This window comes from Littorina saxatilis, linkage group LG3, assembly GCF_037325665.1.
Source record: "Littorina saxatilis isolate snail1 linkage group LG3, US_GU_Lsax_2.0, whole genome shotgun sequence".
In the NCBI taxonomy this organism is placed as follows: Eukaryota; Metazoa; Mollusca; class Gastropoda; order Littorinimorpha; family Littorinidae; genus Littorina; species Littorina saxatilis.
In genome coordinates, this window is record NC_090247.1 from 40,979,135 (window position 1) to 41,006,634 (window position 27,500).

Sequence of the window (27,500 nt, forward strand, 5' to 3'; positions counted from 1 at the left end):
TCGGCGTAGATATGAAAATGTCCCATTACAATTCCATTATGTGCGTCAAAGGGCCCGTTGGGATTACGCACCCGACTGTGCCACTCTATGTCTATTTACATCGGAGTACAACATTCGGATTAAGCAAAGCAAAGCCCAGCCCAGCTGAGTGTCTCGGGCTGTGATTGAGCGTTGACCTCACCTCGGCATTGAAACAACAGAAGTGGAGGGGGGTATGACAAAGCAACTCTCCCGCTGAGAGGGATAGTTAGACACCGACACTTGGTACCTTTTTGTATCAGTGAACGAACGCAGGCAGCCTCTACTGCAAGCGCTCTGGAGATAATGATAGGGTTACTCTGTCGAGGCTTCATATCGAACAATTATTTTTGCGTGCTCCGCCGCTGGTGTTATGCAATATGTCTAGGTTTCGTGCGCAGTGACGTGGTGGTAAGACGTCGGCCTCCTGATCGGGAGGTCGTGAGTTTGAATCCCGGTCGCTGCCGCGGCCTGGTGGGTTAAAGAGTGGAGATTTTTTCCGATCTCCCAGGTCAACTTATGTGCAGACCTGCTAGTGTCTTAACCCCTTTCGTGTGTACACGCAAGCACGAGACCAAGTGCGCACGGAAAAGATCATGTAATCCATGTCGGGGGTCGGTGGGTTATGGAAATACGAAAATACCCAGCATGCCTACTCAACGAAAGCGGAGTGAGCTGACTATGCTCTCAGAGTATAGTGTGGGGAACCCAAATGGGCAAACGAGCTCACACGTAACCAGACAATTCTGGAACGCTGAAGAAGAAGAAGAAAAGTCTAGGTTTCACAAGAATTCCTTGTTTTGGTCACCGACATACTGAAAATTTCTGAACGCGAAGAACTGTCATCATTGCATTTATTTTGCTATTTTTCTCATTTTGTTCATGTTGTTTGAACATCGTGTTAACTATTTTCAGGAACTTCGTAACTTGTTACTAAAACTTAAAGTTCCGCAGCAGAATCGTCACTGCATATGACATTTTGTTATTTCTTGCAATGTTTTTAATTGTTACTCGTTCTTCTCACTCTCTTCATGTTGTTTTTACACTTTGCAAATAGTTGTGTTATTGTGTGCTGTAAGTTCCTCACGAAGCACATTTTCCGCCACTCTGCATTTGACATTATTTTAAAAATGTCGAGTCTTCTTTATTTGAATTCTTCGCACTCTGTTCATATACATGTTACTCTGTATTTCTTCTTTGCAATAAAATGGGTATCTTTTACTCAACGTTTCTCAACAGGGAGATCTTGCAGTGCATGTGACATTTCGTACTTTCCTGTCACTCTGTTAATCTTCTTTAATTCCAACAGTATTCTTTGTTTGCTTATTTGTGGTCTTTTGCTCAAAGTTCTTCAACATGGAGATCCTGCCCCATTGCATTTGACAATTTTCAATCTTTATTCGTCTGTTTATTTTTTGTTCGACTAATAACTTCATTGTTCTTCATTGCAAAACGTTGGGTGATATGTTACTGCCTGCAGTGATGACCATATCACCAAGAAAATTACATGGTAATTTGCATCAAGATTGCAGTATATTTCAGCCGGCCAATGATCGACAGTGCACTGCTTCAGATCTGCTCTCATTGCTTTACTTATCATTGCAAGGCTCAGAACATTTCATGGGAGCAGTGAGCTGTTTTATGCTATGACATAACTGAACCCAAGTGACCTGGATACCATTTTGTTTTAAGGGACATCGCTTTGATATCAATCAATCAATCAATATGAGGCTTATATCGCGCGTATTCCGTGGGTACAGTTCTAAGCGCAGGGATTTTTTTATGCAATTTATATCGCGCACATATTCTTCTTCTTCTTCTTTTCTTCTGCGTTCATGGGCTGAAGCTCACACGTACACTCATGTTTTTTGCACGAGTGGAATTTTACGTGTATGACCGTTTTTACCCCGCCATTTAGGCAGCCATACGCCGATTTCGGAGGAAGCATGCATGCTGGGTATTTTCGTGTTTCTATAACCCACCGAACTCTGGCATGGATTACAGGATCTTTTTCGTGCGCACTTGGTCTTGTGCTTGCGTGTACACACGGGGGTGTTCGGACACCGAGGAGAGTCTGCACACAAAGTTGACTCTGAGAAATAAATCTCTCGCCGAACGTGTGGACGAACTCACGCTGACAGCGGCCAACTGGATACAAATCCAGCGCGCTACCGACTGAGCTACATCCCCGCCCGCGCACATATTCAAGGCGCAGGGATTTATTTATGCCGTGTGAGATGGAATTTTTTTTTACACAATACGTCACGCATTCACATCGCCCAGCAGATCGCAGCCATTTCGGTGCATATCCTACTTTTCACGGCCTATTATTCCAGGTCACACGGGTATTTTGGTGGACATTTTTATCTATGTCTATACAATTTTGCCAGGAAAGACCCTTTTGTCAATCGTGGGATCTTTAACGTGCACACCCCAATGTAGTGTACACGAAGGGACCTCGGTTTTTCGTCTCATCCGAAAGACTATGATGTTTTTATGTTATGTGCAGATTGCTCATTGTGATAATAAATTAGTTGGGTGGCTGCTTCATCCGAGTCACGTTTTGATACATGTTACTGTGATTATGTGTGGATTGGTGCTTCCTCCTTTTTAGTCACTTTTCTTCCACTGATGATACCGTGATTGAAGTTGCATTGCTGCTCTCACCTTTGATTCCCGTTTCAGTCGTTCATTTTTCTGTATATGAGTGGATTGGGGTAATTCAAATGACATAGTATACATTAATCAACATTAGACAATCAATGCATTCAATACAGCAATTGCAGGCAGGATCAGGACATTTCCCATGGATGAATGCGTTCATATCATTGATTAAATTTGCGCATATTGCGCAAGTGAAACTTTACAACGAAGAGGTTATTTGTTCCAGTCATTTGAGTTTAAAAAATATTTTGATAGTAGTTGTGCATGAACTTCAGTTCGTCCACGACCATTCTACAAAGTTTCGAGTCTATAGGTAAAATGGTCGGACATTTACCTTTTCTCCTAAACTGAGGTGTTACCAAATTACACCTCCGAAATTGTCAATGCCGCGGAAGCTTTCCTGAATAGGAATGGCCTTGAACCCAGTTTTAACTGCTTTCTTCGGGTCACCAATGATCTAGGGGATACCGCCCTGATATGGCCCTTCGTGGTCGGCTGGGGAACACTTTCGCGACGGGAGGTGACTATATTAGTAATAGCGCTGCAACGCCCACGGACGGGAAGTGACTATTTTAGTATTAGACATACAAGGTACACGACTCGTGATTGCTTCCCGGTTTTTGAAGCTTGCAGTAAATTGAGTTGTTTCCCTTGACACACTTGGTGTGCCCTTCCGCCATATGTAAAATTAGTCTGGTTTGTGCGGTTTTTTTCGAGAAAAAAAATGAATCGAAGGCGAGCCTTGTCACGGGAGGAGATTCTCCGGATGTTGGATCTTGAGGACCCTGTAGATCATGATTCTGACGTGTTGTTTTCGCCTTAAGAAAGCGATAATAGCAGTGATATTGAGGAAGAAACAGTCCCGTTGTTGCTGCTAGTATGAGTCGGCAAACTACACGTGTTAGGGTGGAACTGCATGAATCTTCGAATGTGTAGTTGCAAGGGGGGCGTGGCAGCACTGATAACAATGGATGGCTGGAGCCTAATCCTTTTGGAAATGTTCATAGGTGTAGAGTTAGGACTTTGTTGTGAAAATGTGACTTATATTCAACATGGATTACCTAGACATCATTTGGTGAGTGTCACAGTTTTGTTTCATTTGAGTCAGGATGCTGTGAGTGAATGCGGGATTTGCTTGTTTTTTTCTTTGTACTGTCTCCTTATTTCTGTGTAGAATTTTAACAATATTTCAGCTAATTCATAGGTTTTACACCTTATTTGGTTATAAAATTATTTATAATACTTTCTGTTTAAAAATAACTTTTAAAAAAGCAGTGGAAAAGAAAACATACACAAAAAAACCGTTAAAAAACACAAATTATCCCCCTTTCACCCCCCCTTTGCTAAAACAAATCGCGTGACAAACTTATAAATAGCACGACTGAACTGGGCATCCATTTTTTAATTAGTACACAAAATTTGGTGGTGATTGGACTTAATTCAAGCTTGCTAGACAGATTTCTTTACAGTTACTGTTTTTTGGGAAGTTTCTTGGTGGCAAGCTTGGGCAGGCAGGACGTTAACGCCGTGGCAATGCTAGTCACAATAGTGTTAAGCAAACAAATAAACAAACAAAAAATCTAGGGGATGAGGCGTGTGTTTGTGAATACTAAAAAAAATAGCCGACTATGGCTGCACCATTGGAACCCCTTTCATGACCGTGCCTAAACATGGCAAAATATTGTATAAGAGAGTTAGTTTGATTTTACGTTGGAACGTTCTTTTATGCGGAGTTCCATTCTACGTTTTCAAAGTCGCACACACAACTAATCCCCCCCCCCCCCCCCCCCCATGTTCTACAACATGTTTTGGCCCTGTTGATCTTTCAGCACAACGGATGTCTCTAACAAATACGAATACGGAGACACAATGGACGTGACAATCCCTTTGTGGTTCTATTTCCTGGTTATTGTCAGTGACTGTGTTCCTTGATTGTCTGCGCTGTCCCGTCTTGTAATAATTATTTATTTTATTTTATTTACTATATTAGCATATATCATGATTGTATTGATTGTATATACCCGTCGCGACATAACCTTCGTGGTTGAAAACGACGTTAAACACCAAATAAAGAAAGAAAGAAAGAATTGATTGTATTTATTGTTCAAAATGCCCCCATGGGTTATGGACTAATAAAACTTGAACTTGAACTTGAACTTGTACTGACGCGGATACACACATTCTTAAAACCAGATATTTTTTGTTAACAAGAACGCGCGTCAGTTCAGCCTAGTCATTATTTCTCTGAAATGTGAATGCTGCTTTTGGATAGCCATGCATGCACAGGTGTTCCTTTGGTGTTAGCGAACCGAGCCACGTCAATCATTCAGTGCGTATTGTTAGTGTTATGATGAAAACCATAGAGAAAACTGATCTGCGTTGCAATTAGAAATGCAGGTAGCTTTGCTGCAATGTAACGTAATGGGAATATAAGGACTAATGATGGTTTAAAGGCACAGTGCAGCTCACAGCCTTCGTTTTGCGTTTTTGTTGCAGCTGAGTGCATTTACAGTTCAAAAATCCTCCTATGGTATTAAAACAAACCCAAAACTACCCAACGACGACATCTGTGAAGCTCGACAGTTTCTTGTTCACGCGAGTGCATAAATTAACCTAGTACGTGGTGTTTGGTCGGAGTTCGACTCAACTGAGTGATTCCGGCCTCCATTTTGTTTTACACAAACTCATGATGACGTCTGACATAGTTTGCTAGTGACGTGTCTTTTTGTGCATGATGTGGTGATCTACCTGATCTAAATTTAGATCCAAAAATAGGTCAAGACCAGCCGGGTCCGAGTACGAAATTAATTCGTAAAAAAATCGCAGTTCTTGACTCTTTGGGTGCAAGTCAATGAAACTTGGTAGCTCTTCTAACGGATAGCTGCCTGAGGCATGACTAAAAGCCCCAGGGGCTCCGTGCACCTGGATTTGACAAGTTCAGTACCTTTAAACGAGCGTTTTGTCAATACCAAAGGAATACCGGAACATCTGAAGTCTTCTTAATTGTCCGTACAAATAATTGCTCGCCTTTGGCTGGAAATTCGGATACCGGCCCAGAGCCCGTGAAATCTAACGGACAAAGCGCACTGAGTTGTTACCATTAAATAGGAAGACCAAGCCGAGATAATTGCCGTTAATGTATTGACTGTGTGACCGGCTGGTACATTGCACAAATGTGAAATGTTCACACAGGATAGCCAAAAGGAAGCTGCCCGAAACTGACCTACAAGTACGCAAAAAATTAAAGATGATTTTTGTTGAACCAAAGATGCGTGAAATAGCCTACGCGTTGTCCCTTGAAAACCGATACTGTTATACCATTGGTTTGGTTTATTCAGTAAATTTCATTGGAATATTGCCGCATACATGAAATAAGGAACATGGAGCACAACAAGCTAGGCTTATGAGCGTACTCTTAAAAGCAAATAAAATTTGGCGGACGATTGTGATATATAACAAGTTTGAAATAATGTCAAAATAATAATGGTGAATTATGGTAGACAATCATATAACAATAACAAGTCGCGTAAGGCGAAAATACAATATTTAGTCAAGTAGCTGTCGAACTCACAGAATGAAACTGAACGCAATGCCATTTTACTCGTAGCATCGTCAGGCCACCGCTCATGGCAAAGGCAGTGAAATTGACAAGAAGAGCGGGGTAGTAGTTGCGCTAAGAAGGATAGCACGCTTTTCTGTACCTCTCTTTGTTTTAACTTTCTGAGCGTGTTTTTAATCCAAACATATCATATCTATATGTTTTTGGAATCAGGAACCGACAAGGAATAAGATGAAAGTGTTTTTAAATTGATTTGGACAATTTAATTTTGATAATAATTTTTATATATTTAATTTTCAGAGCTTGTTTTTAATCCAAATATAACATATTTATATGTTTTTGGAATCAGCAAATGATGGAGAATAAGATAAACGTAAATTTGGATCGTTTTATAAATTTTTATTTTTTTTTACAATTTTCCGATTTTTAATGACCAAAGTCATTAATTAATTTTTAAGCCACCAAGCTGAAATGCAATATCGAACCCCGGGCTTTGTTGAAGATTACTTGACCAAAATTTGAACCAATTTGGTAGAAAAATGAGGGCGTGACAGTGCCGCCTCAACTTTCACGAAAAGCCGGATATGACGTCATCAAAGACATTTATCAAAAAAATGAAAAAAACGTTCGGGGATTTCATACCCAGGAACTCTCATGTCAAATTTCATAAAGATCGGTCCAGTAGTTTAGTCTGAATCGCTCTACACACACACACAGACACACACACACACACACGCACACACACACACACACACGCACATACACCACGACCCTCGTTTCGATTCCCCCTCGATGTTAAAATATTTAGTCAAAACTTGACTAAATATAAAAACACAATGCTAAACTAACAAGGGTACAGTACTCACACGCGCTCGCACACTCACTCGCACACACACGCGGGGCGGGGATATAGCTCAGTTGGTAGCGCGCTGGATTTGTATTCAGTTGGCCGCTGTCAGCGCGAGTTCGATCCCAGGTTCGGCGGAAATTTATTTCACAGAGTCAACTTTGTGTGCAGACTCTCTTCGGTGTCCGAACCACCCCCCGTGTATACTACATTGGGTGTGCACGTTAAAGATCCCACGATTGACAAAAGGGTCTTTCCTGGCAAAATTGCTTAGGCACAATTAATAATTGTCTACCATACCCGTGTGACTTGGAATAAGGCCGTGAAAGGTAAATATGCGCCGACATGGCTGCAATCTACTGGCCGTATAAAATTTCATCTCACACGGCATCACTGCACAGCGCCTAGAACTGTACCCACGGAATATGCGCGATATAAGCCTCATTGATTGATTGATTGACACGCACACAATGACTTCCACATGGTAGAAAATAGAATACTACCAGAACAAGAAAATGTCAACAGTTTTGCACATGGTCGTTTCGAACATGGATGAGATAAATGCATTCATTATTCAAAACGTTTGCTTTATAAGATACCATTGGTTTCTGACGGAGTTCAGTATCTTTCTTTATTGTTTTATTATACAGGATAGAGTTAAATAATTCACTGACAAGAACAAACACTCTGCTTTCATGAGAAGGACAGCACCTTCAAAACATTCAGTTGCCAGCGCCTGTGCTTCATTATCACTCAGCAAAGTCCACGTACGCTAACACACACCATAATTCATTACCAATTTACTTCCGACTGCTCTTTCCGAAGAAGCAATGTGACATGGTCACCGGACCTGTGACGTTGTATGACTCAAGATCAAATGTGGGTGACACGCTGGCCGCGGGTTTATGCAAGTGTTGTTATTTTCACGCTTGGCTAGATCACGTTCTGCTCAGGTGCGTCAGTGGGCCATGAAACGGAATGATTGCATCACCATCACTATCCGTTGCTTCTTGGTGATCTTGTGACAGCTGATTTGGTAACACAGCTCAGCTTATCGAGAAATTCAGGCTATCTGCAGCTGAGTGATAGCATCGCTACATCAGTCGGTCTGCCACAGTGGTTTGAGAATGTAGCCTGTTACGTGTCGTGGTCGGCTGACTTGGTGTTTATTATCTCTCAGCCTGAAGCGTTTTGTGTGTGATCAAACATGTGCCCGTGGTGCTATTTTGATGCTTGTCACATGATAGTCATGTTCCACTGAAGGTACATGTGACCATAGCCTCGAGTCTTGCAAAGAAGGTGTGTTCCGTTCAGCCAATGATGAAACAGTTTGTTTGATTGAAGGATTCCTTCAGTTTATGTGGTGTGTGCCTGCCGGTTTGCTATTCAAGTGGCAATAAAACTGTGTGAATCTAAGGCGTACGAGGAGAAAAAGTTTGAAAAGAGTTAGCATTTGTGCACAGGAAACTTACAAAAAAAATACAAAAGTGTTGCGAAAAATGCCACCCCATGCGCTCCGTCCAAGGCACAGAAGAGAAAAAAAGATAACTAAACATAAGGTAAGTGATAAAGCGGTGTGCCTTCTTTACTTCTTTACTTGATTGCATGATTGATCGATCAATCGATCGATCGGTTGATTGATTTATAGATTGATTGTACACATCTTCAGCCGTCGTGGAAATGAAATTTGATTTGTTCATAATGTTCTATACTTGCAAGAGAAAAAAGGTTATCAGAGTGGGATATACTGACTGTAACATTGTGAACACCAGTCGACATTGATGAGCGAGAATATTCCTATACATAGCAGAGCTAGGAGTAATCACGTGGAGTTAGTGATTGTGTGAATGTGTGAGTGAGCGAACACGGAAGAGATGTTCCCCTTGCTGTTTTAGGGCAGTCCTGCCTGAGATTTGAGAGAGAGCACACGGAATACACAAAGAGAATGAGCTGACAGCTTCAACGTCTTATATGTCTGCGTATGCAACGATCGTCATCTTTACACTGACTAACTTCCTTCTTGAACAGCAAACGGCGTATTGTGTTTGTTTCTGGTCCGCCTCCCACCAACATCTCTCAGGGTTACTCTCTAATTCTGTCGTCCCTATCGCGTGTATGTACTTGGAGATCATTTCCTGACCTATGATCCTGACCAGTTCCTGTCCTAGTACTACATCATTCTGGCCGCTTTAACAGTATCAAGAGCGCTGAAATCTATGAGGAGTATGCAGTTTGTGTATAGTCGAACAGTAACCAATCTTCGGAATCTTTGTTACACACAGTTAGTTTGCAATTTGTGTTTCCAGAACTGTATGTACGAATGTACACACACACACACACACACACACACACACACACACACACAAACATACACGCGCCCGCGCACAAACAAACACACACACACACACACACACACACACACACACACAGACACACACACACACACACACAACTTCGCGGAGCGTCGCGTATTGTATAAGAGCATAACTCGTTTAGGCCGGAACAGCGGAACGGAGCGGCTTCAGTCAAACAATCGGAGAAATGATTCCAAACTTGCCTTGATAAACATCCTATGAATAACTCACTAATCGCCCTACCAGTTGTGCTGTGTAACAGTCACAAGATTAGATTACATGACAAGAGTCCGGTGCAGTCTGACACTGACTTTGATACGATGGATGGAACGTCATACCACGTGCAGCAGTGTTTCTCTCCTTTGACTGTTTGAGGAGAGAAATTTCCGCATTTTTTCATACCCTGGAAAAATAACTTGTGTGCCTACGCATCCGTCAGACCGAAGGGATCACCCATCATCATCATTATCATTAGGTACAACTTGTCATTTCATTGCGTGCACAGGCTAACGTGTCACGCTTAGTTTCGTTTCCCGTGACTCGATTGCAAACATGCAGCGTGTGATATTTCAAAAATAGACATTTGTTGTTGTTTTGTTGGGTGTTTTGTTTTTTTTGGGGGGGGGGTGTCTTGTTTTTGCTGTGTGCCATGGCTGTCTATGATTTTGAGTCGAGATGTCGAGTTGTAGATGTTGGTTGGAATGTAAGCCTTCATTTTGTAACGTACACCGCAACGCCTGCGTTACAAAATGTTAACGTAGGTGGGAATTATACAGCAGCGAAACGTGAACATTACAATAAGCATCATATATAATGTAATGACACAGCAGCTTTTCTTTCTGCTTGTGTGACAATTTCCGATTCATCGGCTGTCATGGCCTGTGTGATGGAGGTTCGGGTAACAGGTGGCAACGAAGGCTGATAACTAATGGAATTAGTTCTCCATGGTTCAGCGTATGATATGAGTCGCATGAATGTAAGTTTTGAGACTCTCTGTCTGTGTGTCCGTCTGTGTGTGCGTGTCTCTCTCTCTCTCTCTCTCTCTCTCTCTCTCTCTCTCTCTCACACTGTCTCTGTCTCTCTGTCTTTGACTTAGTCTCTCTCTCTCTCTCTCTCTCTCTCTCTCTCTCTCTCTCTCTCTCTCTCTCTCTCTCTCTCTCTCTCTCTCTCTCTTAAAAACACAGTTTGACGAGTTATGTGACGAAGTTTTACACAAAATCTTTTGTTGGTAATTACAAACAATTTCGCCTTCAGAGGGACGATTACACCATTCAACACGAAATCGTGACGTGCGGATAATTCGGGTTGGGAACGAGCGCGATTATACAACTTGAGGTTTAATGAAGCTTTTACCAGTCACTAACTTGTGCCTTGCCCCGTTTCATTTGTACTCATGATTTATTCACACTTGGACATAGTTATTTTTTTGTGAGTGTGCGTGGGGTGGGAGGATCAGCTCACTTGTTGCATGCTTGCGTGTACATGCGTGCTTGCATGCTTGTGTGTATTTGTGTGTGTGGATGTGGGGATGTATGTGTGTTGAGGAGGAGAACCACCGTTTCGATTTTTCTTCAAACGGATATTTCCTTTTGTACCGTTTTGTTTGTCAAGGATGTGCATAAGGTGGAGCGGGGCGTTCGTGGGGAGCCCTGCATGATGTTTTATTTATGTTATATTTGTGTGTGTTTCAGGGTTCAACGCATCCAATGCGTCATTCAAACAAATCGTCAGCACCAGAAGTGAAAGTAAAGCGGAAATGTGGAAGACCGAGGAATCCAATTCCGCGCCACAAGAGGGTCTCGCATATAAACGCGGAACACCGACGGCGCGGAAAAATTATGGTTGGTGTAATCAAAGTTGGATACTTTTTTAAATTTTTTTTTAATCTTTTATTCTCGTTCTTCTTCTACTCTTTATCGGCCATCCTTCCTTTCTTTCTTTCTTTCTTTCTTTCTTTCTTGTGTGCTTCGTATCTGTTTTGTCGTCAACGTCGCAAAATTTAAAGGTGCATGCGAGCGTGCTTGCTCGAGCTTGTATGTTTCTCAGAGCGTCTTGTTCTTGTGTGTGTATTTCCCTGGCTGTTCGTCTGTTACCGAACAAGAAATCATCCTTGCTGTACTGTGTTCTGTTTGCACATCTTCAGCGATCTTTAAAGTGTACACCTTGTTCCATGTTGGTATTTTCGTGTCGTTTTCAAGTTCGTCTTACTTTAGGACTGGGTGGCCGAGTGGTAACGCACTTGCGCTCGGAAGCGAGAGGTTGCGAGTTCGACCCTGGGTCAGGGCGTTAGCAATTTTCTCCCCCCTTTCCTAACCTAGGTGGTGGGTTCAAGTGCTAGTCTTTCGGATGAGACGAAAAACCGAGGTCCCTTCGTGTACACTACATTGGGGTGTGCACGTTAAAGATCCCACGATTGACAAAAGGGTCCTGGCAAAATTGTATAGGCGTAGATAAAAAAAAAATGTCCACCAAAATACCCGTGTGACTTGGAATAATAGGCCGTGAAAAGTAGGATATGCGCCGAAATGGCTGCGATCTGCTGGTCGATGTGAATGCGTGATGTATTGTGTAAAAAATTCCATCTCACACGGCATAAATAGATCCCTGCGCCTTGAGTCCGAGTCTGGAGATACGCGCGCGATATAAGACTTCATATAAAAAAAAATAACCTGCAACACCACCCCCCAGGCGATTGAAATCCCGTTGATTTACGATCCAGTGTGTGCATGCGTTTAAAAAAAAAAAAGTTGAAACAAACCAGTAAATTCACAGACTGACAACGACCATGACCTTATGAAAATCGGTATCAGGGTAATTTACGACCAGACTGACACATTCACTTCAAAAGCCTTGGCATAACAAAAGATTTGGGCATGATTACCCTTGTCAGATCCTTTGAATGGCAGTTCACGACCGAACTCTCACTATCAATTTATAAAGATAACTCCAAAACTGAGAAAGACCTTGAAGTCATTATCAGAGAGTTCCCAGACACACAGGTGGCCGAGAAAGCACTTTGATGCATTCTTTATTTGACCTCCGACCTGGGGTGACAGTGAACATTTGACGCGCTGTGACACCTTGTCCCAAATTTTGGACAAACTCATTCGTTTTGTCAGCGATCTAGGCAACGGACGAAGAGCCTTTCACTCAGATAAGTTGACAACCCCTCCACTAAAAAAAAAAAAAAAAAAAAAATTTGAATACAAAATAAAACAAATCCAACAAAAGTCTGGACAACGTTATTTTGCACCGAGGGTGGGACACGTTCCTGGTTGTCAAGAAAAAGAAAAGAAAAGAAGAGATGTCTTGGATTGTCAGACGTGGTTCTTGTAAATGACAGAACTATGTGGGACGTCTTGCTGGATTACTGTCCAGGGCCGGCGTTGCTATGCTTTTACCTACTGAAGCCTCCAGCAGTGAAGACCCCGACCTAGATCCAGACAAACCTTTTCACTATAATACAGTGGAGCCCCTCTTTTAACACCTTCATAAATCTGAGAAAATCAGGCCTCTTAACAGGGAGGGAGTCTTGCAACTTAGGTAAATTAACAGGGGTTATTAACAGAATATCTACCCCCCGCGGGTTAGGGGGAGACCCATATTGGTTGGGACGAGAACGAATTTACCCGATGCTCCCCAGCATGTCGTAAGAGGCGACTAACGGATTCTGTTTCTCCTTTTACGTGTTTCTTGTATAGAATATAGTCAATTTTTGTAAAGATTTTAGTCAAGCAGTATGTAAGAAATGTTAAGTCCTTTGTACTGCAAACTTGCATTCTCCCAGTAAGGTCATATATTGTACTACGTTGCAAGCCCCCGGAGCAAATTTTTGATTAGTGCTTTTGTGAACAAGAAACAATTGACAAGTGGCTCTATCCCATCTCCCCCCTTCCCCCGTCGCGATATAACCTTCGTGGTTGAAAACGACGTTAAACACCAAATAAAGAAAAGAAAAGAAAACAGAATATCTGAAGAAGTGGAGTCAGTCCTAAAAGGGAGAAGTCGTAAAACGGGAGACCTTAATTGGAGGTTCCACTGTATATATTCACACCGTCAGCTGATAAGGCGCTGGATATCACCAGTGAAACGGATGATCTATGCAGTGTCTAAGTATCTGCGGTTTTGGTGAAGCTGATCAGATTTGAGGAATGTACCGAGGTCTATTTGCTATTTTGGAAACGAGGAGGACCTACTTTTCCTTCTGGGGTAACGGGTTACATCGCTATTTTGCGGATGATGCAACTTCTACAACGTCGGTCAAAAAAATAAATCGAAATATTAACCACGATGTATGCGTAATGATCAGTTTTACCATTAACTCTTTTAATTGTCTGACACCTTCCGGTTGGCCTAGTGGTAAGGCGTCCGCCCCGTGATCGGGAGGTCGTGGGTTCGAACCCCGGCCGGGTCATACCTAAGACTTTAAAATTGGCAATCTAGTGGCTGCTCCGCCTGGCGTCTGGCATTATGGGGTTAGTGCTAGGACTGGTTGGTCTTTATTTGGTGTTTAACGTCGTTTTCAACCACGAAGGTTATATCGCGACGGGGAAAGGGGGGGGGGGGAGATGGGATAGAGCCACTTGTTAATTGTTTCTTGTTCACAAAAGCACTAATAAAAAAATTGCTCCAGGGGCTTGCAACGTAGTACAATATATTACCTAACTGGGAGAATGCAAGTTTCCAGTACAAAGGACTTAAAATTTCTTACATACTGCTTGACTAAAATCTTTACAAACATTGACTATATTCTATACAAGAAACACTTAACAAGGGTAAAAGGAGAAACAGAAACCGTTAGTCGCCTCTTACGACATGCTGGGGAGCATCGGGTAAATTCTTCCCCCTAACCCGCGGGGGGAACTGGTTGGTCCGGTGTCAGAATAATGTGACTGGGTGAGACACGAAGCCTGTGCTACGACTTCTGTCTTGTGTGTGACGCACGTTATATGTCAAAGCAGCACCGCCCTGATATGGCCCTTCGTGGTCGGCTGGGCGTTAAGCAAACAAACAAACAAACAAAAACTTTCGTACACATTTTCTAAACGTAAGACGTTTAACGTTCTAAACCAGACAGAAGAAACGTCCCTTCCTCTATCCCAACCTTACCCACAAATTATACGTGTGTCAAATGTTAATGATGTGCTAAAGGCACCTGTGGTTACGAAGCGTTTGAAGATTGTTCCTGGTAGTTGTGTCGTAAAGGAATTACATAGCAGGCTGCAGGCTGCAACTGTTTGAAGATTGTTCCTGATAGTTCTTTCGTTAAGGACTCGACAAAGAGTTATGGCTGTAATCTTCCACTCTGCGTTTTCCTTCTCCTTCTGGCCATATCCTGAAACTTGACGACACCTTAATAAAAATAATAAAAAGTGTTAAAATGAGGTGTCGAGACGAAACTTATTGATAATATATATTGCACCACTTTTTTGTACTTCAACTAAAATACTTCATACCTGTTTTACTTTATTCACAGTTGTCATGCCCAATAAAGCACTTGACTTGTCTATCTGGCCAAGTTGAGAAACACCTCAAAATTTACGCAAACACCTCCCGTGTTTGCCAACGACACCTACATCAGTCGGAGAAGTGTGACACAAAAAGTACGCATGGTATAGTCACATTAAATATCCTGGTTTTGGTAGGTAATTGATAGGTCTTTCCTCCTGTATGAAAATGTGGCTGAATTTGTGCTGTTCTGAATTGTTGTCAACTTTTGAGTTAGAACCTTGGGTTTTTGTCGGATCGATTTTGGGGGCACATTGACACTTGTTATTTCCTGAAAGGTGCTTGACTTGGCATCAAGCACACTTTTCTGATTTCAATAAATCTTTGAACGGAGCTCTCTCTCCCTCTGAATGAGAACTAAATAAGGCATTTTCGTCTCTTCCGGACAACGACCTGATTTGACGGTGTGACATATATTCAAGACGAGCTGAGATAACGTTCACAAATATTCCAAAGGAATTCATTCTCACACGAACTGACCCTGCCAGTACGGACTCTCGCCCGATAACGAATGCTTTCATCGCATCGCCGTTACTATGTCTCTGAATGCGGAGGGACATAGCCAAGACAAGACTTTTTGTCGTGCAGTATCCATCTCGCGAGACCACCACAGTGTTTTCGTTCAGGTTAGGCGTAGAATGACCTGAGAATATTATGTCATGCAGAATGGGATGGGACCTCCCGTGGCGTACGTGTGTCCATGTACGGGTATATTCGGTGCATGTGTCCCATGCGGGTTCACCGTGACCTTGTCCAGAAGCATGCTGAAGAAAATGTTGCCTTTACCCAGGGTTGCTGCTTGTGTTTATTTTATTCGGCAAAATGTTGCCGAAATAGCCATACTGTTTCGGCAATCTGTGTCACTTTTCCCCCCAACTTGATATAAGTTCGTCAGCAAAAGCCTTGGTGATTTCGAAGAACGGAGCAGCTTAAGATAAGTGACAGTGCAGTCATACATCTCTTTTCAAGTAGATCAGATAAAGAAAAGATCATGCTGCAAAATCCGACATCTGGGGCAGTAGGCTGATAAAGTGAGAAAATGTACCATATTTCCATCGTCACGTGTCTGTTATCTGTCTGGCGAAAACAAGAGTGAATGCATTGAACTCGCAATGACTGATGTGTTCACATAAAGTACTCTGATATCGGAACGTTTCCACGCGTATCTTATCCCTATATCCACCCATTTAAGTTTTAGTTTTTTTCTTTCGTTGTCCCCCCCCCCCCCCTCCCCCCCGTTTTTTTTTTTAACCTATTTCTATTCAATCGTCAGTCCGTCACAATCAATCAACCCGTAGTTATACAATCTTCCAGACTAACATAATTTTTCCCCCTTCTGTAAGTTGTGTTCTGTATATTAAAAAAACAAGTCGCGTAAGGCGAAAATACAACATTTAGTCAAGTAGCTGTCGAACTCACAGAATGAAACTGAACGCAATGCCATTTTTCAGCAAGACCGTATACTCGTAGCATCGTCAGTCCACCGCTCATGGCAAAGGCAGTGAAATTGAAAAGAAGAGCGGGGTAGTAGTTGCGCTAAGAAGGATAGCACGCTTTTCTGTACCTCTCTTTGTTTTAACTTTCTGAGCGTGTTTTTAATCCAAACATATCATATCTATATGTTTTTGGAATCAGGAACCGACAAGGAATAAGATGAAAGTGTTTTTAAATTGATTTCGACAATTTAATTTTGATAATAATTTTTATATATTTAATTTTCAGAGCTTGTTTTTAATCCAAATATAATATATTTATATGTTTTTGGAATCAGAAAATGATGGAGAATAAGATGAACGTAAATTTGGATCGTTTTATAAATTTTTATTTTTTTTTACAATTTTCAGATTTTTAATGACCAAAGTCATTAATTAATTTTTAAGCCACCAAGCTGAAATGCAATACCGAAGTCCATGCTTCGTCGAAGATTACTTGACCAAAATTTCAACCAATTTGGTTGAAAAAAGAGGGCGTGACAGTGCCGCCTCAACTTTCACGAAAAGCCGGATATGACGTCATCAAAGACATTTATCAAAAAAAAGAAAAAAACGTTCGGGGATTTCATACCCAGGAACTCTCATGTCAAATTTCATAAAGATCGGTCCAGTAGTTTAGTCTGAATCGCTCTACACACACACACACACACACACACACACACACACACACACACACACACACACACACACACACACACGCACGCACACACACACGCACGCACATACACCACGACCCTCGTCTCGATTCCCCCCTCTACGTTAAAACATTTAGTCAAAACTTGACTAAATGTAAAAACACCCCACGTGTGTTCTAAAGGGCCAGAAACATATTATGGATAGACAAAGGATTGGGCATGCATGCATTCCAAACCACAGTGACGAAACATTCCTTACTGACTTCAATTCAGGGAAGGTGTAAATGATAAGTTTCTTTCTTTAATATTTTTTCTTTCTCGCTTGTGCTGTCTTTTACATTTTGGGCACCCCCTCTCTAACCAAGGTTTTGAAAATCTTTAGAGAGATAGATAGAGTTAAATAGAGAGAGAGAGAGAGAGAGAGAGAGAGAGAGAGAGAGAGAGAGAGAGAGAGAGAGCGAGCGAGAAGGGGAGAGGGATAGAGAGACGTTAGAAGGATATTATTAAGACGGAATAAGATATAAGATAAAATAAAATGAACAAAATGAACAGTAGCCTCATTGTTACCTCGAATTGTCTGCCGCGCCCCAGTGTCGTTTTCCCCTGCGAAATCAACAATATTCACAAGATATTTTTTAACTCTCATATTCCATCTTTTGTGTTCCAGTCCTCATAATATAAAACTGCCTGGGCGCAACAATATATTCATGTCTTCGAACAAAGTCAAAACACAGGTTTTCGTTATTACTGAATGCAGTTGTTTGTGGGTGCAAATACTTGAAAGAAGCCAGGTGTCGCCCTGTTTTTTTTTTTGGTGCACTGAATGTCCTATATCAAGTTCTGATGGCCAATTCAGAAGCATTGCAGTCATTTCTGAGCCTTGGGGTATTCTGATTGTCAAAGGAGAGTGCAAAAAAGTTGACACGGGGGTTTTGCTAAGTAGAAATTGCTATTCTCGAAGAAGGGAATTTGTTGAACGCAGTAGCCGTGTATGGATGTTATTGGTCTAATCTCGGTCTCTCTGTCTCTCTCTTTCTCCCTCACACTCACACACGTGCGTGCACACGTACGCACGCACGCACGCACACACGCACGCACACACGCACATACACGCGCGCGAGCGTAGTGGCACCTGAACACGTGTGCAGCGACGCTTAAACGCGTGTTCCCTGACACAAAACCTATGCACTGTTGATCATGTTTATCCCTGTCCGTGCATATAATTATGTTGCATTTACCTGGTAAATTTAGGGAAACAATGAGAATAAAAAATATATTCGCATCTCTTCCTTCCGTCGTTCCCAACCTCACATATTTTGCCCGATTATTCAAATCGCCTGAGAAAATATGTATTTCATGTATAAACAATGATGACAGCTTATATTTATTACAATTGTTACAACGATTTTAAAATTATACCAAAAGAAAGTTGACACACAAGTCAAAGCACCGAGGTGGCATGAGGTCTTGTTTTCACGAACATGTGTTTGCTCTTTTCAGAACGGGTTCCAGACACTGAAGAACATGGTGCCAAAGTACGAATCCTCGGGCAGAGACAGCAAGGCGGACATTCTGACCAAAGGTAAAAACACGGAAACGAACCGCGGATACCTCGATAATTAGATACAGGAGTTGATCAGGGAAAAAAGAAGCCAAAGGGGTACTCAGAATTTAGAGTCAACTATATGTGGTACGATTCCATGACACATGGGCTCTGGGCTCGTCACCACGAGGTTTACGCGCTATATAAGTAATCGTTATTATTATTATTATTATTATTTATTAACAGCTATTGTGTTTTCAGCGCAGCAATAGGGTCTGATATTTTGACGAGACAAGTATAATGCTGACGAGTCGTTAAGTTTTTTTATGAGGCAGGCTCTAAGTTAGACGTAACACGCACTATGGTGTAATCGCCTTTCTTTGTTTTCCTTGTCTAATGGAGTCGCTTGATTAGGTGTCTCTTTGGTACATACGTTTCTTAAGATTTTCCAAGAAGTTCATCTTACTGATTCGCTCATTTCAACAAAGATGTTCTCGTTTAAGCACGCATGTGGGTATGAAGGGCTGCTTTATCCAGACAACTGATTCCTGCCTCCTCTCTCTCTTAATTCCTTGCTTAGTTATTACATACTTAATTATCACAATAAATAAATCTCTCCGTCTCTCTCTCTGTTTGTCTCTCTTCCTTTGTTTCTCTCTCTCTCTCTCTCTCTCACTCTCTCACTCTCTCTCTCTCTCTCTCTCTCTCTCTCTCTCTCTCTCTCTCTCTATTCGTCGCCACAATCTAAAACAATCTACCCTGCAACTATACCTTTAACAAAGGAACTTTACTTGTGTAATATGAATTTTAATTTGATATGATTTCGTTTTATTTACAGCGGTGGAGCATTGCAAGGTGTTGAAGAGAGAAACCAGGGATCAAGAGAAGCAGCTGAAGGAACTCAGAGCTCAAAAACAAGCGCTCAACGCAGACATAGAGTAAGTTCCACCCTATTTTTGGCATATCAAATTTGATTCAAAGCGAAAGCTTTTCAAAACCTCCAATTTCCAGCAGCCCAGAGCCATTTTTACCTTGCAAGCAATTTTGTGTATATACCTTCTATCTACAGAACGTTCATTTGCAAACAATTTTCACAACCCTTCAATCTTTTGAATTCCTTTATTGTTCAGCCTTAGCTCTCCATTCTGTCATATTTAGGACGCTAAAGATATATCTTGAACTAAGGAACGAAGCAATCGCGATGTTACTTCTTTAGTCTTGCTTGTGTTCAGTAGCCAACCATTTGACGTCTTCAAAGTGGATGCTGTGCATCATTTTGACATGCCATCTGAGACAATACGCACTTTGAGTCAAATAATAAATTCCTTACAAAAAGTATACATGTATGTAACATCTGTGTGCGTTGTTATTGCAGGAGCTACCAGAAAAATCTCCCAGAGGGTCAATTCTTTGACGAGCAGCCCATGACAGCACAGCAACGCCTCAGCAACTTTATCTCCGGTAAAACCAAAGACGACTGGAAAAACTTTGTCGTATCCTTTTTGACACGCAAGAAAACAGAGAGAGAGAGAGAGAGAGAGAGAGAGAGAGAGAGAGAGAGAGAGAGAGAGAGAGAGAGAGAGAGAGAGAGAGATAGAGAGACAGACAGACAGAGAGACAGACAGACAGACAGACAGACAGACAGTCAGTCAGTCAGTCAGTCAGTCAGAGACAGTCAGAGACAGTCAGAGACAGACAGACAGGCAGATAAAGTAAGGGACACACACACCATTCTGTGTGTGTGTGTGTGTGTGCGTGTGCGTGTGTGAGAGAGAGAGAGAGAGAGAGAGAGAGAGAGAGAGAGAGAGAGAGAGAGAGAGAGAGAGAGAGAGAGAGAGAGAGAGCCCAAGTGCGAGGGCCGGGAAAGGGAGGGAGAGGCAGACACACAGACAGAGGGAGAGACGAGACAGATAGAAAGACATTAAAATTGAGGTTCAAACTCATCCTCTAGCATTGGTTATACACGAGTCTCAAAAACATTCTTCTCTGCAGTCTCTGTTGCTGAGATTCGAGGCATGTCGTCTGTCACTTGTCGCTTGTTTGTTTTGTACGCCCAGAGAAAGGTTAACCGTTTTCTTCTCTCTTTTTCTCCCTTTGTGGGCTATTACTTCGAAACTAAGGAATCCACAGTGGTACATATCGACCACAACCCAAAATGTAGCGTCAAACTGAATTTCGGTCAAATATTTAGCTTGGTCATCAGAAAGATTTTTTTTGTTAAACGTACCGATCATAGGTCGTGGAGTTTGCATGATTAGAGTTAGTTTTCGCTTATGTTTGTTTTCAAATTCCTACTGATCAAAAACCGCATCGCGAAAGAAGTTGATACCATGGTTTATCTCAAAACGATTACTTGACTGAGCGAAGAGCAGAGGCAGCCCCCCTTGGAAGGGTTGTGTCACTTTAAAAACGTTTTATGTTAAGAGCCTCATCTGTTTTTGCGCCTCGTCAAAAGAGAATAGTTTCCTCGTCAAGTGATAACAAACGGGCAATAACCTTGCTTTTCTTTTCTTTTTTTTCCTTCTTTTTCTTTGCCTTTTACGTTTTTTCTTCTTTGTATTGTGTTGTTGTTTTTGTTGTACAATGCATCTGGGACTCTACCTTCTGTGAAGTTAGATTGTTTTATCTTCGTCCTTTACTTTTTTTATTTTTCTCCTTTTGCAATGCAGTAACACAAAAAGAGGTGCGGATGAGAAAAATCGACTGAAATGCAACGGAAAAAACGACTTTGCTATCAAATAGTTATCTTACATGTAATATAATTATGTTGAGAAGTACGCTTCAGTCCATTTGTGTCCTTGACCCGTTATAGACCGGTTACTTCATGAAACCTCTCCATGACACTTTTGACAAGATGGCGGACTGCACGACGACAGCATCCTTCGTTGCAACTACCATTGATTGGGCCAGGCAAAACCTGTCCAAAGCAAGTTTGAGGCCAAGTAAGTAGCATTTTCAATTTCTCTCTCATTCCTTCTGTTCTGCTGATTTTTCGTGCGAATCACGCTAATACCAATATGTACACATTCGGCGGAAAAGCTCATGGAAGAAACACTATGATATGCTAGCTGATATGAATCGAAGGGTGTTACAATTCATTGAAAACTGCATTTGTCTGACGACATAGTTTGAAATAAAAAGCAGGATACTTTTCCAAACAAAGAGTTGTGCAAAGTCTGAAAAAAGACAGATGCTATTTATTGGAAACAGAATTCAGATCATGACGTTTGGCGTGTTGAAAAGTCTACATGAAACCATTCAACATCATGCTTACAAATTCAGGTCGTTTAACTTTTCAGAGATCATACGAACTTTAATGCAATACATTTTCAAAATGTAACCACTTATAAATTGGTATCTCTCGTTCCAGTGGCTTCGGACGCTTTGCGCAACCTAAGCGTAGAAACCTCCATCATCGCTAGACCCGACCTTCTGCCAACAGAGGCTCTTCAGCTGTGCCAGAAGGACACCAAACCCTCAAATGACGCTCACATGGACGTTCAACTCTTAACGGCTGCTGACGCCACCTCCAGCTCATCACCCCAAGTTCACCAGGCTTCCAGCAGAAAGCATAATAATCACAACCACGCCAGCCACAAGCACCAATCCAGCAGCCACAAGCACCAGCCCAGTAGCCACAAGCACCATTCAGGTGATAAATCCCATAGTAGTCACAGACAGTCGAAGAGCCGTTCTGGTAACAAGCGAGCTTCTGCTGGTGCCAATAAGGAGGCTAGTTTCTCGCAAGAGATCCCACCAGCTCCTACCAAAAGGACAAAATCCTCCCTTGCAACGTCTCATCCGCAAATTGCGCTAAAGGAACCAGCCAGGACTATTACGAAAACGGAAACTTTGCCCAGCTGTTCTCTGAGCTTTGATAGAAAGAGTTTGCCGTTGAAGACTGAAACTGCGTGGTCGAGTAGTTCTGAATTCGTCCCAGCTCATCCCAAGGCCTTATCTTCCTCTGAGGCCTTTTGGAAGGGAGTAGATTCTCCCAACAGCTTCGATTCTGCCATGGACCAGTCCCCTCTCGGCTCCAGCGGTCCGGAGTCTTCCGTGTTCGGTGATCTGAACGGGTACGAGTCTTCCTCCCTGGACCAAGGCTACGACACGCCTTCCTTCCGCAACACCGATTCTCCAAACATCCTAGACTTTTTGAAAAATAGCCGCTACGATGCTTCCTCCCCTCTCGATGAACCTACCGATAGTGTCTTAGCTGATCTGGGGAGCTTCGACTCCTCAGACTTGGCGGAAACCATCTGTGCGTCTATTGACATCTCCCAAACGAACTCTAGCCACGGCAGTGCTTTCTCCAACGCGCACTCCTTTCACCACCCCCATCAACATCAGCAGCAGCACCACCACCAACACCAGCAACAACAACATCAGCAACTACACAACCATTGTGGTGTGACCAACCCAGCCCAGTTCGCGTCGACAGGACACTCTATATTAATGGAAGGTCTAACCTTTGACGACCTCGATGGCGCCAATGGTCCAAGCATGATGTTGGACAGCGTGGACACGTGCGGTCTGCCGGATTTCGAGTTTTGGAACGAGCACGTTGACTTCGACCTTCCCCAAGGGGACTTCGAAATTCCGGACAGTTTCATGGCAATTTCTAACAACACGTTGCTTTTCTGACAAAGAATGCCTAGCTCAGTGCTGACTGTGTATCTGTTGGTGAGTGCAAGTTTTCACAGTGATCATCTCCTCAGTGTAACCGCTGTTATCATCAGACGTATGAAAGACAGTTTATGTGGTTTTAAGGCTGCTGGAGGACTTTGATCTGATGTCTTGTGTAACAGTAAACATTGACCAAATCAAACATATAAATTGTTGGGGCTGATACAAATCTCAAACTTCACGACAAGTGCGTGTGTTGAACTCTTTGACTGTGTTTGAAAGTGACGTTTTGCCTGGGACATTGTTTCTTTCTGATCTGATGAATGGCACTTAGAAGACTGCTGAACTTTCTAGCACAGCACTAGTGCTTCTTCGGCAACTGAAATGTCAATGAATCCACGGTTTTTCAGGAGCTAATTAAACAGTTTGGTTGCATTCTGTGATGTTGGGTCGCAAAACATTCTATCAAGTACGGGCAGCAACCCCAACGTTATGAAGACTTTGCATAAGTTCTGACATTTTATTTAAAACTTCACGACGTAGAAAAAAGTGTACATACTAAGTAAACTGCTTGTAGATCGCATCGCCCCTACCTTTTCGTATCTTTTCGTAATTACCAATGTCGGTAGGGCTCAATGTACGGACGAGACTGTGCTTTTTAACAGTGCATTTTCAGAACACACTGCCACAAAGAGAATGGGAGGAACGTCGTTGTTAGCTAAGCCAATACAAGCATGCCTTCTATTGGCTGCTCGCCTGTTTAGCTCAGTAAGGATTATAATCCCCAGCCCCTTTACCCCCGTGGTAAAACCTATTCTGACTGAAAACAAAAGGACCCAGTCAGATGCTCCCTGCAGATGTGTCTGTAGCTGTTATTTGCTTTGTTGTTGTTTGTTTTTTTTATTTTTTTTTATTTTTTTTTTATTTACTGCAGCTTCTGTAGCTGTTCGCGGACCAGTTTCTAGTTGGACGTTTCTTTAGAACAACACGTTGCAATGACATTTGACGGTACGTAGAAAGTATCACACCGTCACCTGTTACTGGGAAAAAACACCTTTGATCTAAGCCTTCTGACACATACTGCTGAATGTATATCAACGGGACAAATGGATCGTCTGGTGTTTTCTGAATTGGTTCTGGCATAAAGGAACATCCATACATGTATGAAAGCCGATGTCTGTGGTTCAATGCCCTTGGTTGATAACTAAATTGAAGGACTCCATGACTGTGAATCTGCATTGATGCAATTAAATTTTGTTGTTGTTTCAATTGAGGGCGAGCCAAGCTTGCGCGGGTCTGCAAAATGAAAGGGATTACAACGATGGTTAAATCAACTCATGTTTTCACCAACTTCAACACTAGGGCTCTGCACTGTTCGCCGGGGTGTTTTGCTTACCACTGTCATCACTAACGCCAATGTCGCCCGTCACGTTTTGTTGTTGTCTTTCATGCAAAGCTCTAAAGAGAGGCTGCGGTGCATAATACACACATACGAAGGACTATGTCTATGTAAAAAAAATTCCTTTGGCACGTGCACAAAAACGAAGGGAAAAACTCTTCAGTTGTTGGAAGTACATTTGAAGTTACCGACTGTAAGATGCTGAAATAAGCTTTGCATTCAGATTGTAACGCTGGTTAATGCAGTATATACATTCCAATGAGTTTAGGCCATGTGTGTGTACATACCTTGTTGATAATGTTATCCTTTATTTACGGAATATTTCACAACCCAACGTGCCTTATTGTACAGTTCTTTCTGTATAGACACACGTAGTCGTGTTAGAAATATGACTGTTTGAAGCATGTTCTCTTGTCGGTGATTCGAATATGATTAGAATGGATTCTTCAGATTTTCTTTATTCTTGTTTTCTAGTGTCTTCAAAAACTGACACATTAAAGGTACCTTGCTTTCAGCTTCAGCAATCATGTCCACCGTACTACCATAGCTTTTGCTGATGTGCACGAGAAAGTTACTAACCAGGTGGGAGCCAGCCGCGGGGTTGGATTGGTTGAAAATACAAACAAACCTCAATTTCAACCAATCCTGTTTCTCCTACACAACGGCCCTGGAAATAGCTGTCGTGGTATACATGATAGCTTGCACAGGAAAAAGTACCTTTGAGTAATATCAAGAATGCTTTGCACGCGCGTGTGCCTTGTGAATGACAACAAAATCAAAGGTGTTCTCCGTGAAAATGTTGAGACAGATCCTAACGAGTAGAAAAGGTTAATCACACAGCTTTCTAGCCAGTTTGAAAAGGCCGAAGCCTAAGCTTCATTTTATTGCGGATGTTTTGCCACCACTGTATTTAGCTTTATGATCCGACTTTGTGCAAAGACTTACTTTTTACGATGGTTCAACGCGTGTACGATACTGTGTACTTTCAATCAGTTTAAATGTTTCCCTATCTTTCTTCATAGAGAGGGCATTTTAGGAGAGTGAGTGGAGAGAAGAGAGTCCTTTGTTGCTTTCGTTGAACGATGAACTCGTCTATTGACTTAGTAGATAAGTAGTTAGCAAAGTTAGAATCTGAGACTTTTCGGAGATAACAATGTGTGCCAAGAGATAAAGATGTGCTACTGTTATTATCACGATCGGGAGGAGTTCACCTACTTCGAAGCAAAGCTATTTGCAACTTAGGATGACCGCCAGTCTCTTCGCTTTGATGAATTTGAAGCTTCGATAGATCAAAAACTTGGTCAAGGGTAACGCCCACCTTTGACGTGAGTATTACACCATCTTGCGAGAACTATCCTTTGGCCAAATGAATTACCTCTAGGCACTTTAATATCCTTCAACCACGTTTTCGCTTTACCCGGGGAAGACTGAAATAATTCAAATCCTTCAAACTGAAGAGTGGTGAAGCTTGCTGGCATTTAAAAAAAAAACAAATTATGATTCTCTTTGTGACTGGAAAAAAATCGCAGCGAGTTACAAATTGTCTCAAACTCCGGTGAAACAGGACAACTTTTGAATTCGACGAATAAACTTAGACTTTGCAAATGCGTGCGATATGTGTTCTCTGATGCTGTGGGGAAAAAACTTTTGTGTTTTTTCTTCTGTTTTTTGGAAAAACACACATATGCCAGGTAGTACTATCGGTTCTTGGTGATCCACAAAGGTTGTTGAAATTATACAGCAGAACAGAATCAGTTTTAATTGGAATCTTAGAACTTGTCGCAGTTCATTATCAACGAAGCAAAGCCTGCACTGTAGAGCTCGACTTGTCTATGTATACATGCTTAGTCATTCGTTCGTGACCGTTCCAAAAGGAACAGCCCTGAAAATAAAGTGGACGAACACAACTGCTTCATTTTATCTTTGTCACGCACGCCTGTTCGTGCTGAGAGGATTCACAAGGTATCGCGTATTATTTCTGTGCCTGAATATATATAATAATAGGCTACTTCCATTTCCAACCTTCAAGTTGCAAACTTTGGGTTGACGTCAAAACAGAACCAAAGCCTTGTTGATCAAAGAAGACACACTAAAGGAGCATGTTTTCGAATATGTTTTCAGTGTATTAGAACAAGCGTTTGCACTGTATTAGAACAAGGATAGACCTATGTATTCAATCACAACCAACTGTATGTGCGTCTGTCTGTGGACACACCTCCAAAACGTGTTAATATATACTACACCATAAAAGTACATATATACTTAGATCATTCCAAGTCAGTTTACATTGGTGGGCAGCGAAATGTTACATTTATTAATCAAATGTGTATATAATATGTACAGAAGCGTCCGAGTTTGTGTATGAAAGTATTACTGAGAAGACGGGAAGAAAATACTAAGAGAGGAAATGGAGAAAAAACAGAGATACACTTGACAAGAACACAGAATGGACGAACATGTCTTGAAGAGAATCTAAAACTAAGTGGAGTAAGGGAGGGGGGGGGGGGGGGGGGCTTGAGAGCACAGAGCACGACAATAACAAAAATGTGAACATTTTGTACGACGCTGTGTAGCAGTGTGAATGTCTGTTGTTTTTGAGAGGAGCGTGTACGACACACACCCACAAACTATGCTGTGATTCTACTTCGCCATGTTTGCCATGTCAAGATGTACCACGTGCCTTATGTTATAAATGTACCTTATAAGTGTTTCACGGTTCTATGAACTGTACGTACCGAAAGCACAAAATTAATCGGATGTCTATTACACGCTGCGTACCTTTGTATGAATACCGCTGCATATCCATTGCGTTAATGATGTTCCGTCGTTTCTTTGCACTGGCTTTTGTTGAAGT

At 42.0% G+C, this 27,500-nt stretch overlaps 1 protein-coding gene across 3 annotated transcripts in view; it reads left to right on the forward strand.

Annotated features, from left to right (window-relative positions):
• Positions 1 to 27,500, forward strand: part of LOC138962375 (uncharacterized) — a 98,148-nt gene that overhangs the window by 69,718 nt on the left and 930 nt on the right. For 2 of the 3 annotated variants that reach the window (XM_070334172.1, XM_070334173.1), the window contains exons 3-8: positions 11,134 to 11,283; positions 18,579 to 18,660; positions 19,460 to 19,559; positions 19,997 to 20,114; positions 21,434 to 21,563; positions 21,992 to 27,500. The exon at positions 21,992 to 27,500 is cut by the window's right edge and continues 930 nt beyond it. In XM_070334172.1, the coding sequence (XP_070190273.1) occupies positions 11,134 to 11,283; positions 18,579 to 18,660; positions 19,460 to 19,559; positions 19,997 to 20,114; positions 21,434 to 21,563; positions 21,992 to 23,265 (1,854 nt within the window). In that variant the 3' untranslated portion in view covers positions 23,266 to 27,500. Of the gene's footprint in view, positions 1 to 7,589; positions 8,648 to 11,133; positions 11,284 to 18,578; positions 18,661 to 19,459; positions 19,560 to 19,996; positions 20,115 to 21,433; positions 21,564 to 21,991 lie in introns of those variants that run through there. The other variant, XM_070334171.1, reaches the window with a different exon arrangement.